This window comes from Mus caroli, chromosome X (assembly GCF_900094665.2).
Source record: "Mus caroli chromosome X, CAROLI_EIJ_v1.1, whole genome shotgun sequence".
Lineage (NCBI taxonomy): Eukaryota > Metazoa > Chordata > Mammalia > Rodentia > Muridae > Mus > Mus caroli.
This window is the reverse complement of record NC_034589.1, coordinates 144,061,302-144,073,983: the sequence shown is the minus strand read 5'-3', so window position 1 is coordinate 144,073,983 and position 12,682 is coordinate 144,061,302. Positions and strand designations below refer to the sequence as shown.

Sequence of the window (12,682 nt, the reverse complement as noted above, 5' to 3'; positions counted from 1 at the left end):
TCCCAGCAACCACATGGTGGCTCACAACCATCTGTAATGGGATCTGATGCCCTCTTCTGGTGTGTCTGAAGACAGCTACAGTGTACTTATATACATAAAATAAATAAATCATAAATGTATATATAAAATCATGAGACGATGTTTCACTTATCAGTCTGCAAAAAAAGTACAAGTTAAAATGGGAAGACATGCCATTTCTCCATGTCTGGCTGTCCAAAACTGAAAAAACTCAGTGTTTGCTAGGGGTGTAAAGGAATGACACTCCAACATAGTAGAGGTTTTAGCAATTCTGGAGAACAGCTTGGTAACATGTCTCAAAATCTGAAGTGTCTGAAGGTATGTGAGTTTTCAATAATGTCAGCAGTTTTGTGCTGGATTTTTATATAGTGAAGATCATTGAGAATTCTTTGGATTTTAAAATGCAATGTTCAGTTTATTAAACTTATAAATACAAAACAGGTATTTTTGATAAACACATTAAAAATTTTAAGTATATGTAACAAAGTCCAGTTGGTTATCGGTCTACAATTATAAGTAACAAATAAGTCCTGATTATTAATAGATGAATATTAAATCTATATTCTCATTTGTTTTACCATTTTTGTAATGATTATAAATCCTTCTAGGATTAACAGTTAGCATGTCAACTAAGAATAAAGTTATACCATTCCAAATAATTTAGGTGTGCTCTTCTAAGAGAATCTGGAGCTATATTATCAACTAGGTATGTTTTATACTCGTACTAGCCAAGGTTTCTATTTAAGTGCCAGAACTGGGGCTGCAAACCCCTAGATCAGTATTTCCGGTTTTGTTTAGTTTCTGCTGCCATGTTAGTATCCTCCCATGGGGTAACAGCCCACAAGTGTTGTCATTTCAGGTTACAGACACTTAAATCAGAGGACTGATGGATCTGAGGTCATGACTAAGTTCTCACTGCTTCAAATGGAGTTTATTTTTTGGCCTTGCAGAGCAGTGCAAGGTCTTCTCATTGCACCCTAGCTGTCTTCCAAGGCTTTGTCTCGTGATCCATTCTAAGACTTAAGACATATCCTTTTATTATAATGAGATCCAGTATTATCTACAATTTATGTGTGTTTAAAAACTTTAAAAAACCCACAGTCTGTCTGGGCATAATGATCCCTGTCCTTCAATCCCAGCACTGGGGAAGCAGAGGTGAATAGATCTCTGTGAGTTGGAGGTTAGCTTGTTATCCTAATTATCTCTTTAATCTGTCAGTTCTACTTCTAGAAGTTAACAGAGATGTATACAAAAATATGAATATAGGATACTTCCAGCAGTATTCATAAAAGAAAAATGCAATAGGTTTTCTGTCTATCAGTAGAGATCAGTAAAATATGGTATTTCATACATGTTACCCAGTGAGGAAAAAAGGCACAAAAATAGAAAGTACAGTAGCCTGTTTTTGTTTGGGGGAGGGTATATGTATATAGTTGTATTTGTGTACTTTTATATGTAGAAAGAGTTGACTTTTAATATATGCCATTTACTTATCACTGAGAGGTGAAGTGTTCTGTCATTTACAGGATTAATACCCCTCGAAGACAAGGAGGACTGGGGCCAATAAGAATTCCACTTCTTTCAGACCTGAATCATCAGATCTCAAAGGACTACGGTGTATACCTTGAAGACTCAGGACATACTCTTAGGTACCCTTCAGTGGTTAACATTTTGAAAACTCCAAGAACATTTATAATTCTCCTAGAAACAGGTGTTGCTTAGCAGTTCAAAGATAGATATTTTGATATTATTTTGCAGGAATAGATTGCCTTTAAACTGTCGATGTCCTATTTAAACTAAACCAGAGTTGCACATTGTTAAGAGCTGGAGGCCTTTCACAACCTCTCTATTTATAGATAAAAGAAACAGATGTGTGGGTTTCTATAAATTTAGTCACAGTTATAGAATAAGTTAATAGCAAAGACCAGACTGTATCTGGGTCTCCTAACTCCTTAGCACCATTCCTTTTTTTCTGAACTGGCTCCAGTAATGTTTTTCTAATGCATAGTTAGTACTTCACAAACCCGTATCTTTGGAGAGACTAAGGCAGTATTTCACTCAGCNCCCTTTTTAGCTTTTTTTTTTTTTTTGAGACCGTGTATCTATCCCTGGCCCGCCTCAAACTCTCCCAACAGCTCCCAGCTTTACCCAGTACCTTTCACTAGATTACATGAGCGAATGTGTACAAAAGAGAGTACTTTGATCAAAAAGGACAGTTTTAACCTTTAAAAGTTGTTAAACACTGACCAATTAATAGTACCTAATAATGAATTGGACATTTTATTTTATTTTTATTAATATCTTTTCTTTTTTTGAGATAAGATCTCTCAGCCCAGGCTGATCTTGAAGTTAAACTACATAGAGAAAGGATGACCTTGAATACTTAATTGTCCTCCCATTGCTCCCCAAATATTGCTATTATTTAAACTCAGATGCAAGGATTTTTTCCCCTTCAGAGAGAAGGACTGTTTGTTGCTTTCTGAAGCAGAGTCTTACGTGTAACCTTGGCTAGCCTGGAACTGGCTGACTTCTAACTCCAAAAGCTCTATTTGCCTTTGTTTCCCTAGAGCTGGGATTAAAGACATGGGCCACCAGATATATTAAGAGGTTTTTGTTGTTGTTGTTTTCTAAACACGCATTAATTATATGTAATACTGTGTTCCATTATAATATCTTCATACATGTATATAATGAATGCATCTTGATCATATTAAATTCCCCATTATATACTCTTGTCCCACTCCTGCTGACTCTCTCCTAATTAGTCCTACTTGTGTGTGTGTCCCCTAGTGAATTTAAGTAGGATTAATAGAAACATGGAATCCTTACCAGCAGTTCAAGAAAATATATTCCATTCCCCCAAACAACCATTAACTGCCTGTAGATACACAAGGAGGGGTTAAGCACTTCCATTGCCCTCTTATAAATCTGAAGGATGGAAGGAACCTCTCCTCCCCAAACATTTTTTTTAATTAGATGTATATAGGCATGTCTGTGTGTGTGTGGATAGATATGCACATTGAGTGGTGGTGCCTTCACAGAGAGCCATCAGATACTCAGAGGTAGAGTTACCGACAGTTGTGAGCTGTCTGAAGTGGGTGCTGGGAAGACTTGTGTCCTCCGGAAGAGCAGTGCATGCTCTTAACTACTGAGCAGTCTCTCCAGTTCCCCAAAACAAACTTTTCAAACTGCCATTTAACACTGTGATAATTCAAAAGTATACAGTAGATGGGGAATTGGAGTGTGTGAGGCAATAGAGTAGGTATGCTACTGATAGCAGATATTCTGATAGCAGAATACTTACCTTAACTGAGAAGAAATGGGATCAACTTTACCACCCCTGTGCTTCACAGAGGCCTCTTTATTATCGATGACAAAGGGGTCCTGAGGCAGATTACTCTGAATGACCTTCCTGTCGGGAGATCAGTGGACGAGACACTGCGTTTGGTTCAAGCCTTCCAGTACACTGACAAGCATGGAGAAGGTATCTTTTTTTATTTGAAAATATTGTACATATTTATAATGAATTTTGCTCCTTTTAACCGCTTGTTACCCTCTCTTATCTGCTTCTACCAAAATTCTTTTCCTTCCTTCCTACCAAGCTCCCTTTTACTTTTGGGTTTTTATTGGTGACCCACTGAGCTTAATTAGGGTTGCTTGTATGAGGTGACTAGAAGTGGGGTTATTTACTAGGCCATGGATAGCCTATCAGTACCTATACCACTGAAGAATGTGACACTTTCTCCCCCAGTAAATGTTTCAATGAGGGGTGGAGTCTATGCATCCCTCCCCTTATCCATGATAGGATGTTGATAGGCCCAGTCTTGTGCAGGTAACCATACCTGCTATGATCATGAGTACAACTCTTGCGTTGTGCCCAGAAGGTATTGTTTCCTAATATTCCTCCTCATTCTCTGCTTCTTAACACTGTTTCTGTCTGTCTTCCAAGGTGTTCTCTAAAGATGTTGTCTTTAGGGCCAGGTACTTAACAGTCACTTATTCTCATCATTTTGTCCAGTTATGAATCTGTTAATTAACTGCCACCTACTGCAAAGTAGCTTTTGAGATGCAGGCTGAAAACAGCACTGTCTACATGTATAAACATGAAACATTGTTAGAAGGCAGTTTGACATCATGTGCATAGAGCAAACCAACAGTAATAAGATCAATCCCTCATAAGGTCTATCACCTCCTACCCATCTTTTTTGCTTTTTAATTTTTATTTCTCTGTGTGTCAGGCAGGGAATAATTTTTTTCTTGATCTAACACAAAAATACCTTATTAAACCATAACCCATAACCTTTCCTTTATTCTCCCTCCCCTAAATCTCACATAAGCAACTTAATATCACACTGAGTTGCAGTCTTTAAAATTTCCATACTTTAACTAACAGTCCAAGTTATCTTTTTCGATCTCAGGGGCTTTTTTAGTGAAATGAAAAATAGACTTGATTAATATTTATTGTAGATTCTACCTCTTGAATTATCAGAGGAGAAATTTTTCAGAGCACTTTTTACTCCTTTAAGTCAGCCTGCTAAAAATACTCTTGGATTTTTTTTTTAAACACAACTAGAGCCTTGAGAACTAACACAAGGAAAATCTATCTCAGAAAAAAAAATGTAAAATACATTCAACCCACCCAATACAAAAATCAGTGCTGTGCTTTTATAAGTTCAGAAAAATAAGGAATCAAAATTAAATAGTAAGCAATCATGCTAAGATGTAAATATATTTCTCATTTGTCTGCTTAATAATTTTGATCTAATAATCCCAAAATATATGCACATATAAAACATTGTTGTGTACCCCTGAAATGTATAATTTGGCTAAATTTGGGAGTATATAAAATATAACTCAGTCCCTAGCTCAGCACATTCTAAAAGTCTGTTGATAAACAGGATACCTTGGCAGATACCTTGTGGTACCTTGGCAGTACCACAAAATATAGCAGGATAGAAGCCAGATAATCTTCCAATTTCATTATAAATATCCATTTTATTTTTTATATTATAACTGTAAGTATAATTGATAAAAATTAAAATAGATAAACGGCCTACTAATAAACTCTATAAATAAAATTCTTTAGTGTTAGCAGACAAGCTAACAGAGGCCAAGTGCTTGATAGTCTAGACATGTTTAATGTGTTTTTTCTTTCTGTGGAAAAAAGTTTGGCAGTTACTAAAGAAAATTAAACTGTTTTTAAATTCCTTTTTTCTCCTTTTTCTTTCTTTTAGTCTGCCCTGCTGGCTGGAAACCTGGTAGTGAAACAGTAAGTCATATTAATATTGTTATTTGTTTTAAAGGCATGGCCAGAGCCAAAAATGTATGCCAACTTTAATGTAATCTTTCTTTATAATCTGACTGCCGTTTTCCAAAGTGAAGTAATTATTGCTAAGCAGAAAGTATACTGCACATATTTTCTGGACTATTGGAAAAGTCGTTTAAATCTGGAAAGTTAGAATTTAGATAATATTATAAATTTTAGAGCTGATAATCCAGAGAAATATACTGTCAACAAAAAGGAGAGACCGAGAAGGCAAAGTAAAGCTGTGGGAGACTAAACTTAGAGGATGTGCATGGAATTTCCTCCTATAGTTTGAGCCAAGAAATCAGTCCCAAGCAAAACCTCTCTGCATAGTAAAAAGCTTCTGAGAAAATCTGGTTTTATTAAACACTGAAGCTAAAGAAAAAGATTCAAAGAGATGCATTTTCTTACTTAGGGATACTGTTACTGTTTATAAGTAATCCTCTGAGTAGCCTTTGGCCAGAATATAATTTTGGAAACTTGCTTGAAACTTTCTTAAACAACATCTAAAACTTCAGATATTTATCTTTTGAAAATCAAACAGTAGTTGGAAAAAATATTGGATGGAAGGAAAAATTATCTTAAAATAAAAATACCACTAGCCAAAGACAGGCAGGAGTGGTGGTTAACTCTGCTCCTTCAGATGTATCCCCTTTTCTCTTTAGAACATGGATCCTACCTTTGAGTTTGCCTTTGCTGTTCTTTAAAAAAAATATTACACATTATATGTTTGTGTGCTAGGAGGCTCTGCATGTCACCATGTGTGTTTGGGGGACAGAGGACAACTTGTGGAGTCTGCTCCCCTTTCACCTTTCTGTGGGTTCTAGGGTTCATCAGACTTGTATGGCAAGGGCATCTACTCACTGAGCCATCTTGCCAGCCCCCTTTGATGTTCTTTCTTTATTGGTCTCTGTCCTTTTCACTCATTTCAGTTTAGATGTAAATGAAAACCCTCAAGCAGAGCTTTAGATACAGCTCAGTGAGAATGCTCCTGTTTAACAGCTGAAGGGCCTAGGGTTCCCCTAGTACTCAAAATACCTCTGAAAATCCGTTTGATAAATCCTTAGTGGACATACTGCCCTCTTCTCAGGTTATTATTATAACATCATGGAATCAGCAAATAAATGTTAAAATACGTCTGTGGCGGTGCTTTTAATGTGTTTACTTATATCAGGCTCAAATGTGCCATGAAAGCTTGGTGGTCAAGAGAGATTTTTTTTAAGGTTTGTTTGTTTGTTTGTTTATTTGTTTGTTTGTTTATGTAATGTATGTGACTGCATTGTTGCTGTCTACAGACACGCCAGAAGAGGGCATCGATCCCATTATAGATGGTTGTGAGCCACCATGTGGTTGCTGGGAATTGAACTCAGGACCTTTGGAAGAGCAGTCAGTCGGTGCTCTTAACCACTGAGCCATCTCTCCAGCCCAAGAGATATTTTATAAGTAAATTTTGTAGGTAAATGTTGTGTTGCTTGGGTACAGATGATGTTAATTCATTGAGAAATATATTTGCTTTTTGGAATAGCTGAAATTAGTAGATAGGGCAAATGTAGCTTTTCCTAAACAGTATACAGTCTGATTTGGTATACAAAAATCAATGGTTACATCTTTAGTCAAGAAGGGCGCAATTAATGCCAAGCTATTCATAATGGACCTTGTCTTTTTAAAAATGAATAATTTGCTTTTTGTTTTAACAGATAATCCCAGATCCAGCTGGAAAACTGAAGTATTTCGACAAGCTGAACTGAAAAGTACTTCAGTTATGATGTTTGGACCTTCTCAATAAAGGTCACTGTGTCGTTACCATATTCATTTGCCATTGTAATTTCTTGGATACTATCAAAATATATGTCACAGTCCAAAAATATTTACTGATCAAGGTAGGTATTAAACATAGAAAAGCATTCTCACCGCGAGTGGTGGCATATGCCTTTAATCCCAGCACTCTGGAGGCAGAGGCAGGCAGATTTCTGAGTTTGAGGCCAGCCTGGTCTACAGAGTGAGTTCCAGGACAGCCAGGGCTATAGAGAGAAACCCTGTCTTAGAAAAAAAAGAAAAGAAGAGAAAAGAAAAGCATTCTCTATCTTTCTAAAGTAAGAAATAACAAACTGTGCCAAACTCATAATCAACATAGCTGTCATTTATGAAGTACATACCATGTGGTAGGCATTGTACTAAGGAGGACAGACACATTTTCACTTTTTCTCACAACTGTTTATTGTAAGATGAAAATTCCGGTAAATTACCCAATGCTAACATATCCAGCTAGCATATGCAGCATCAGACTTTGAACCCAGATAACCTAACTCTGATATGTAAGCTCTTAACAGTCGACTTTGGCTTATACTTGTGCAAAAATCTTTGAGCAGAGAGTAAGTTGTGAATATTTTCCATATCATCACATATGGATAGCTGACCCCCATAATTCCAGCTCACTTATCTGTAAGCTCCATCCTTTCTCTAAACTCAGAGTTTCAGTTTAGAGGAGATCTAAAATAGTAGGCTATATGCTTGTATTTAACTTAAGAAATAAAAACTGAATATCTAAATATATGTGTGTGTGTGTGTGTGTGTATATATATATATATATATATATATATATATATATATATATAGAGAGAGAGAGAGAGAGAGAGAGAGAGAGAGAGAGCGTTAGCCATATGTAAACTACTACTTCATCACTCAAAGCAGTCAACCAGAAGAATCAACCTCTTCCTCTCTTCAATGCTCATTCCCTCACTAATGAAACAGGCCATCACTGTAAGTGGTGGGCTTATTAGTGGCCACTGGGCAGATAATTATTGATAGGCATTTAGAAATGGACATGGGAATCTGTCATTCAACTGCTAGCTAACAGTAAGAATTTTAGAAAGCAGCCTTTCAGTAAACTGAAGACTTCATATTTTGTAAAATGGGTTTGTGAGAACCTTAACATACCCACTAATTACAATTAGACTCCTAAAACTTCCTTTCTACAGAAAAAGTACAGATATTTTTCTTTGTGGAATAAGCCTCTATCTCTTGCTTGTCTACTGAGACATGGTCTGTGTCATCAAAGCTGGTCTTGAACTTCAGATTGTCTTACTACCCCAAATGCTATGATTACCTGTCTTCTTCTTAAATAGTTTTGGTGACATTTTGTCAGATTCTTGTGCATTCTTAGGTAGTAAGTATAACATTTTTTTTGATCCACTCAAAAAATCCAGCCATTAATGTGTCAACATTTAGTAACTTTTGATCATCTAAGTACATAGCAGAAATAGTGACCAAATAACAAATTTCTGCCCTGAAGGAATCTAGTATTTGATTACTGAATCAGTGTTACTAGTGTGATGATTTCTGGGTAACTACAAATAAGTAACAACACATTTATGCTCCTGACTTTCCATAGTAACTGATACAAATAACCTATGAATTAAATACTACACCTATTCTTGTCTATTCTAGACTTACCAGTGAAATCCACAGGTCCAAATGACACAAAACAAAAAACTGGGAGAAAGTGATTTGAAAGGTGGCCATTACTACACTGGAAAGAACAGGCCCTGGCCATTGCCCAAAGACCTGTTTCCAGAAGATACTAACCCGCCCTGCCATCATCTAGAGAAGAGCTGCTTAGTGAAGTGAGGGAGGTGTTTCACCCTCAGTGACCATGGCACTGTCTGGAGACACGTTTTTTGTTTTGTTTTTGTTGTTGTTTTGTTTTGTTTTTAAAGCTAAAAGTCCTTGGTTGGCTTCCAAAATGATTTTAGGATCACCTTGTCAGAGAGTACTGTTACCATAGCAGTGGGACCCGTTAACAGAACGACTAAGAGAATGATTTTACTAGCTAGCTAAAAATGCAACCTAAGTTCAAGGTGAAGTATATGGGAGAGAGGGTTTATAGAAAAGAAATGGAAAGAAGAAATGATGTAATTATACTTTCAAAAATAAAAATTAAAATATATTCATAAAGAAAATGGAACTTCATGGTTGTAGGGACTGTTCTAGGGGGTAGGGATTTTGGAAGAAAAAGTATATTATGTCTAGAAAGGGCTAATTATTCCTCCCATCTTGGTAGCATGGCTTCAAGTGAACCTGGCTTTCTGAGGGGTATTCCCTTGGCCAGGTAACTGACCAGCACAACTCTATTAACTGCCTTTAAAAAGATTTGTGTGTGTGTGTGTGTGTGTGTGTGTGTGTGTGTGTGTGTGTGTGTGTGTGTGTGTGTATGTGTGTGTACATAAGTACCGGTGATTCAGAGGCCAAATGCATTATATCCCCTGGAGTTGCAGTTATAGGTTGAGCTATTTGACATAGGTACTGGGACCTGAACTCTTGTTCTCTGGAAGAACAGAAAGTGTTCCTAACTCCTGAACTATCTTCTCTCCAGCCCCCTCTATTAACTTATGAGGACACAATGGACAACTGTACCTGAAGATGGGTTCCATTCTTTCTCTAAAGCTCTTCCCTTCCTTGTTGCTACTGGGCTACTATGTGGCAGGCATGGGTTTTTTTGTTTTTTTGTTTTTTCCTTTTGCTATCTCCCTCCTTTGGACAGGTACTAAGATTTACAGCTTTTCTGCCCAGAGATTGTTCTTTTAAACACAGGGAGGGAGAAACAGTTCCTCCAGGTGAGCATTCCTCTACTCCATGCCTGCTTCAAACAGCCCTGGGAAAGAGGAAATGTTTCCCTGGGCTAAGCCCAAGAAAAGAGAAAGTACCACTCATTTTTCGTTAATAATCTATGTCTCCTTTTCAACAACAACAAAAAAATCTGTATAATTTGACCTCGAATTTAAAAATATACGTGAAAAGCTGGAGGCGTAAGGCTCACGGATAGAGCATGTATTTAGAATGCTTGAAGCCCTGAGTCCATCCCCAGCACCCAGAAATAAGTGCTCTTACTATCAACTGGGTAGAAGCCAGGGATGATGCTAAACATCTTGTCAACTATTAACAATTCCATAAGAGAATTAAATGAACCACCCCTTTAAGAGGATTTATAAGCAGTTATCAGGTGCTTTGGAGGAGTAACTTATGAAGCCCTCTCCTATATAAATATCTATAGGTAGTTTGGGGAAACAAGAATTTTTGTCAGTGATACAGGCTTCAGTTTCCAGCATCCACATGGTGAGTCACACGCATAACTGCAGTTCCAGGTGATCTGACACTGTCTTCTGGCATCCAAGGGCACATGGTATACATAAATACATGCAGGCAAAACATTCAGACACTTTGAAAGAATATTAGGACCCAAGATATCAATAGTGACAAGGTTGAGAATCCCTGTTGTAAAGGTAGCTGCCAATGCATCAAGGAAAGTAGGAAGCTATTGTTTAATAGTTATCTGTGCAGTTGAAGGTCAAAACCATGCCACAGGAGGAGCTCATCCCAAGTCATCACTCAAAAGGCAGCTTGATGCTTCTGTACAATATATTAGGCACTTCTTTTTAGTGTAGTATTCCATGTCACATTTCTGTAGCATATGTATTATTCAGTTAAGTATTGCCAGCATTCTGAGCTTCCCTATTTGAACAAGAATTCCTGAGGGGGGGGGTGGAGATTTCTGCAAAGGGTAACTGATTACAACTTTAACAATGTGGAGAGGTTGGAAATGTTATAGTTCCAGAACCTAACTAGTTTACCTTGGGCTACCTTTACTAAATAAACACTTCTTGCCACCCATCCACCAGAAGCCCACACTCATGCTAATATCCTGTGACTAGTATTTCAAAGGCCTTTTGGGATGTATGAACAAAACCCTAGCTTCTCACCAATACAAGGGCTAAGAATGCTATCATAATATCTAAGTCAGTGGTTCTCAACCTTCCTTATGCTGTGACCCTTAGTACAGCTCCTCATGTTGTGGTGACCCCCCCCCCAACCATAACATTATTTCACTGTTGCTTCATAACTCATTTTGCTACTATGATGGTTCATAATGTAAATATGCAAGATATGCGACCCAGAAGGATTCTGGACCTACAGGCTGAGAACCACTGTTCTAAGTCCTCTACCCAAGTTCTCCTTGTCATATTATAACCCACCTAGATGATGTAACTAGCATTTGAAAAGTACCTTATTCTGTCACTTTTCTCTGTTTTGTACTATAAAAAGTCCATGAAATTATTACCACACTAAAACACGCTATTTGCAGTAACAAAAATATGTGTTCTGAGGTTACTTATATTTTGCCCCGGAATACATTATTTTCCCCTTTGAGGTGAAAGCTGTGCTTTTACAGCTACACCAATGATCCTGATGTACTGTTCTTTTAGGGATTTATTAGTTTTCAGAATCTCATACAAGGAATCACTTCCCACAATCCTACCCTTAGAGCCAGCATTTTCATCCAAGGGTACATCTAATGCTAAACACCAAATTTCCTATCTACCAACAAGCTTCCAGCTTGTAATGGTTGGTTAAGCATTATTTTTTAATTTAATTATTTATTTACTTTACATCCTGATCACAGCCTCCCCTCCCACCTCTCCTCCCAGTCCCTCTCATGCCCTCTTCATGCATCCACCCCTCCTTCCGTTCTCAGAAAAGGGGAGGTGTCACATGGATATCAACCAGCCTTGGCGTATAGCTATTGTTATATTAATGATGGTTTTATATCTTAACCTTAACTCTAAAATAAGTATGGCATCCTTACACTATTTTGTTAACCTATGAATGTTATGACAATATTATGTCTCTGAAATATCTTTTTTTTAAACCATACTAGTCAAACTCAGGACTTGACAGGGTCGCCATGATTATTCTAACATTGAGCCTTACGCTCAGCTCTCCAGGCCTATATAATGTCCACTCATATAGTGTTTTTTAACATGTAAAATATAGCAATATATTCTTCAGGAAAAATGGATCCAAAAAAGCATCTTTGTGAAAGGACTTACACACACTCCTACACATGTATATATGCATACATGTACATGTTTATATATTCATATATTTACATAGAGAAACATGTCTATATATTCATAACTTGTTTATATAGATTTTTAGAAAGGAAAAATTGAAAAAATAAAAGGAAAACCAGTAATTATTATACTTACTATGCCTGGGCATGTAAGTAGTTAATGCCTGTAATCACAGCACTGGAGAGGCAGCAGCAGGAGGATCACAAAATGAGGCCATTTTGATGAATATAGCAAAACACTGTCCCCTAAAAAATCAATGGCCAAGATAAGTAGCTCAATAGTACAGATCGCACCTGGCTGGCCCTGAGCTCCACCTCAAGCTCTAAGCAATAAAGGAAATGAAGGAGAGAAAAAAAAAGGAGAGAAGAAAGAAAGAAGAGAATTTACAAGTTTTCAGTTAAAGGAAGTGCACTGCATTGTAACTTGAGTACCACTAGGTGGCAGCACAAGG

General features: G+C 37.2%; 1 protein-coding gene across 4 annotated transcripts in view; it reads left to right on the top strand.

The window, feature by feature from the left end:
* The window catches only part of Prdx4 (peroxiredoxin 4), a 15,706-nt gene extending 8,575 nt beyond the window's left edge, over nt 1-7,131 (top strand). For 3 of the 4 annotated variants that reach the window (XM_021153087.2, XM_021153089.2, XM_021153086.2), the window contains 4 exons: nt 1,545-1,667; nt 3,372-3,502; nt 5,253-5,287; nt 7,021-7,131. In XM_021153087.2, coding sequence (XP_021008746.1) covers nt 1,545-1,667; nt 3,372-3,502; nt 5,253-5,287; nt 7,021-7,071 — 340 coding nt within the window. In that variant the 3' untranslated portion in view covers nt 7,072-7,131. The remainder of the gene's footprint in view (nt 1-1,544; nt 1,668-3,371; nt 3,503-5,252; nt 5,288-7,020) is intronic. The other variant, XM_021153090.2, reaches the window with a different exon arrangement.
* Nucleotides 7,132-12,682: the final 5,551 nt, after the last annotated feature.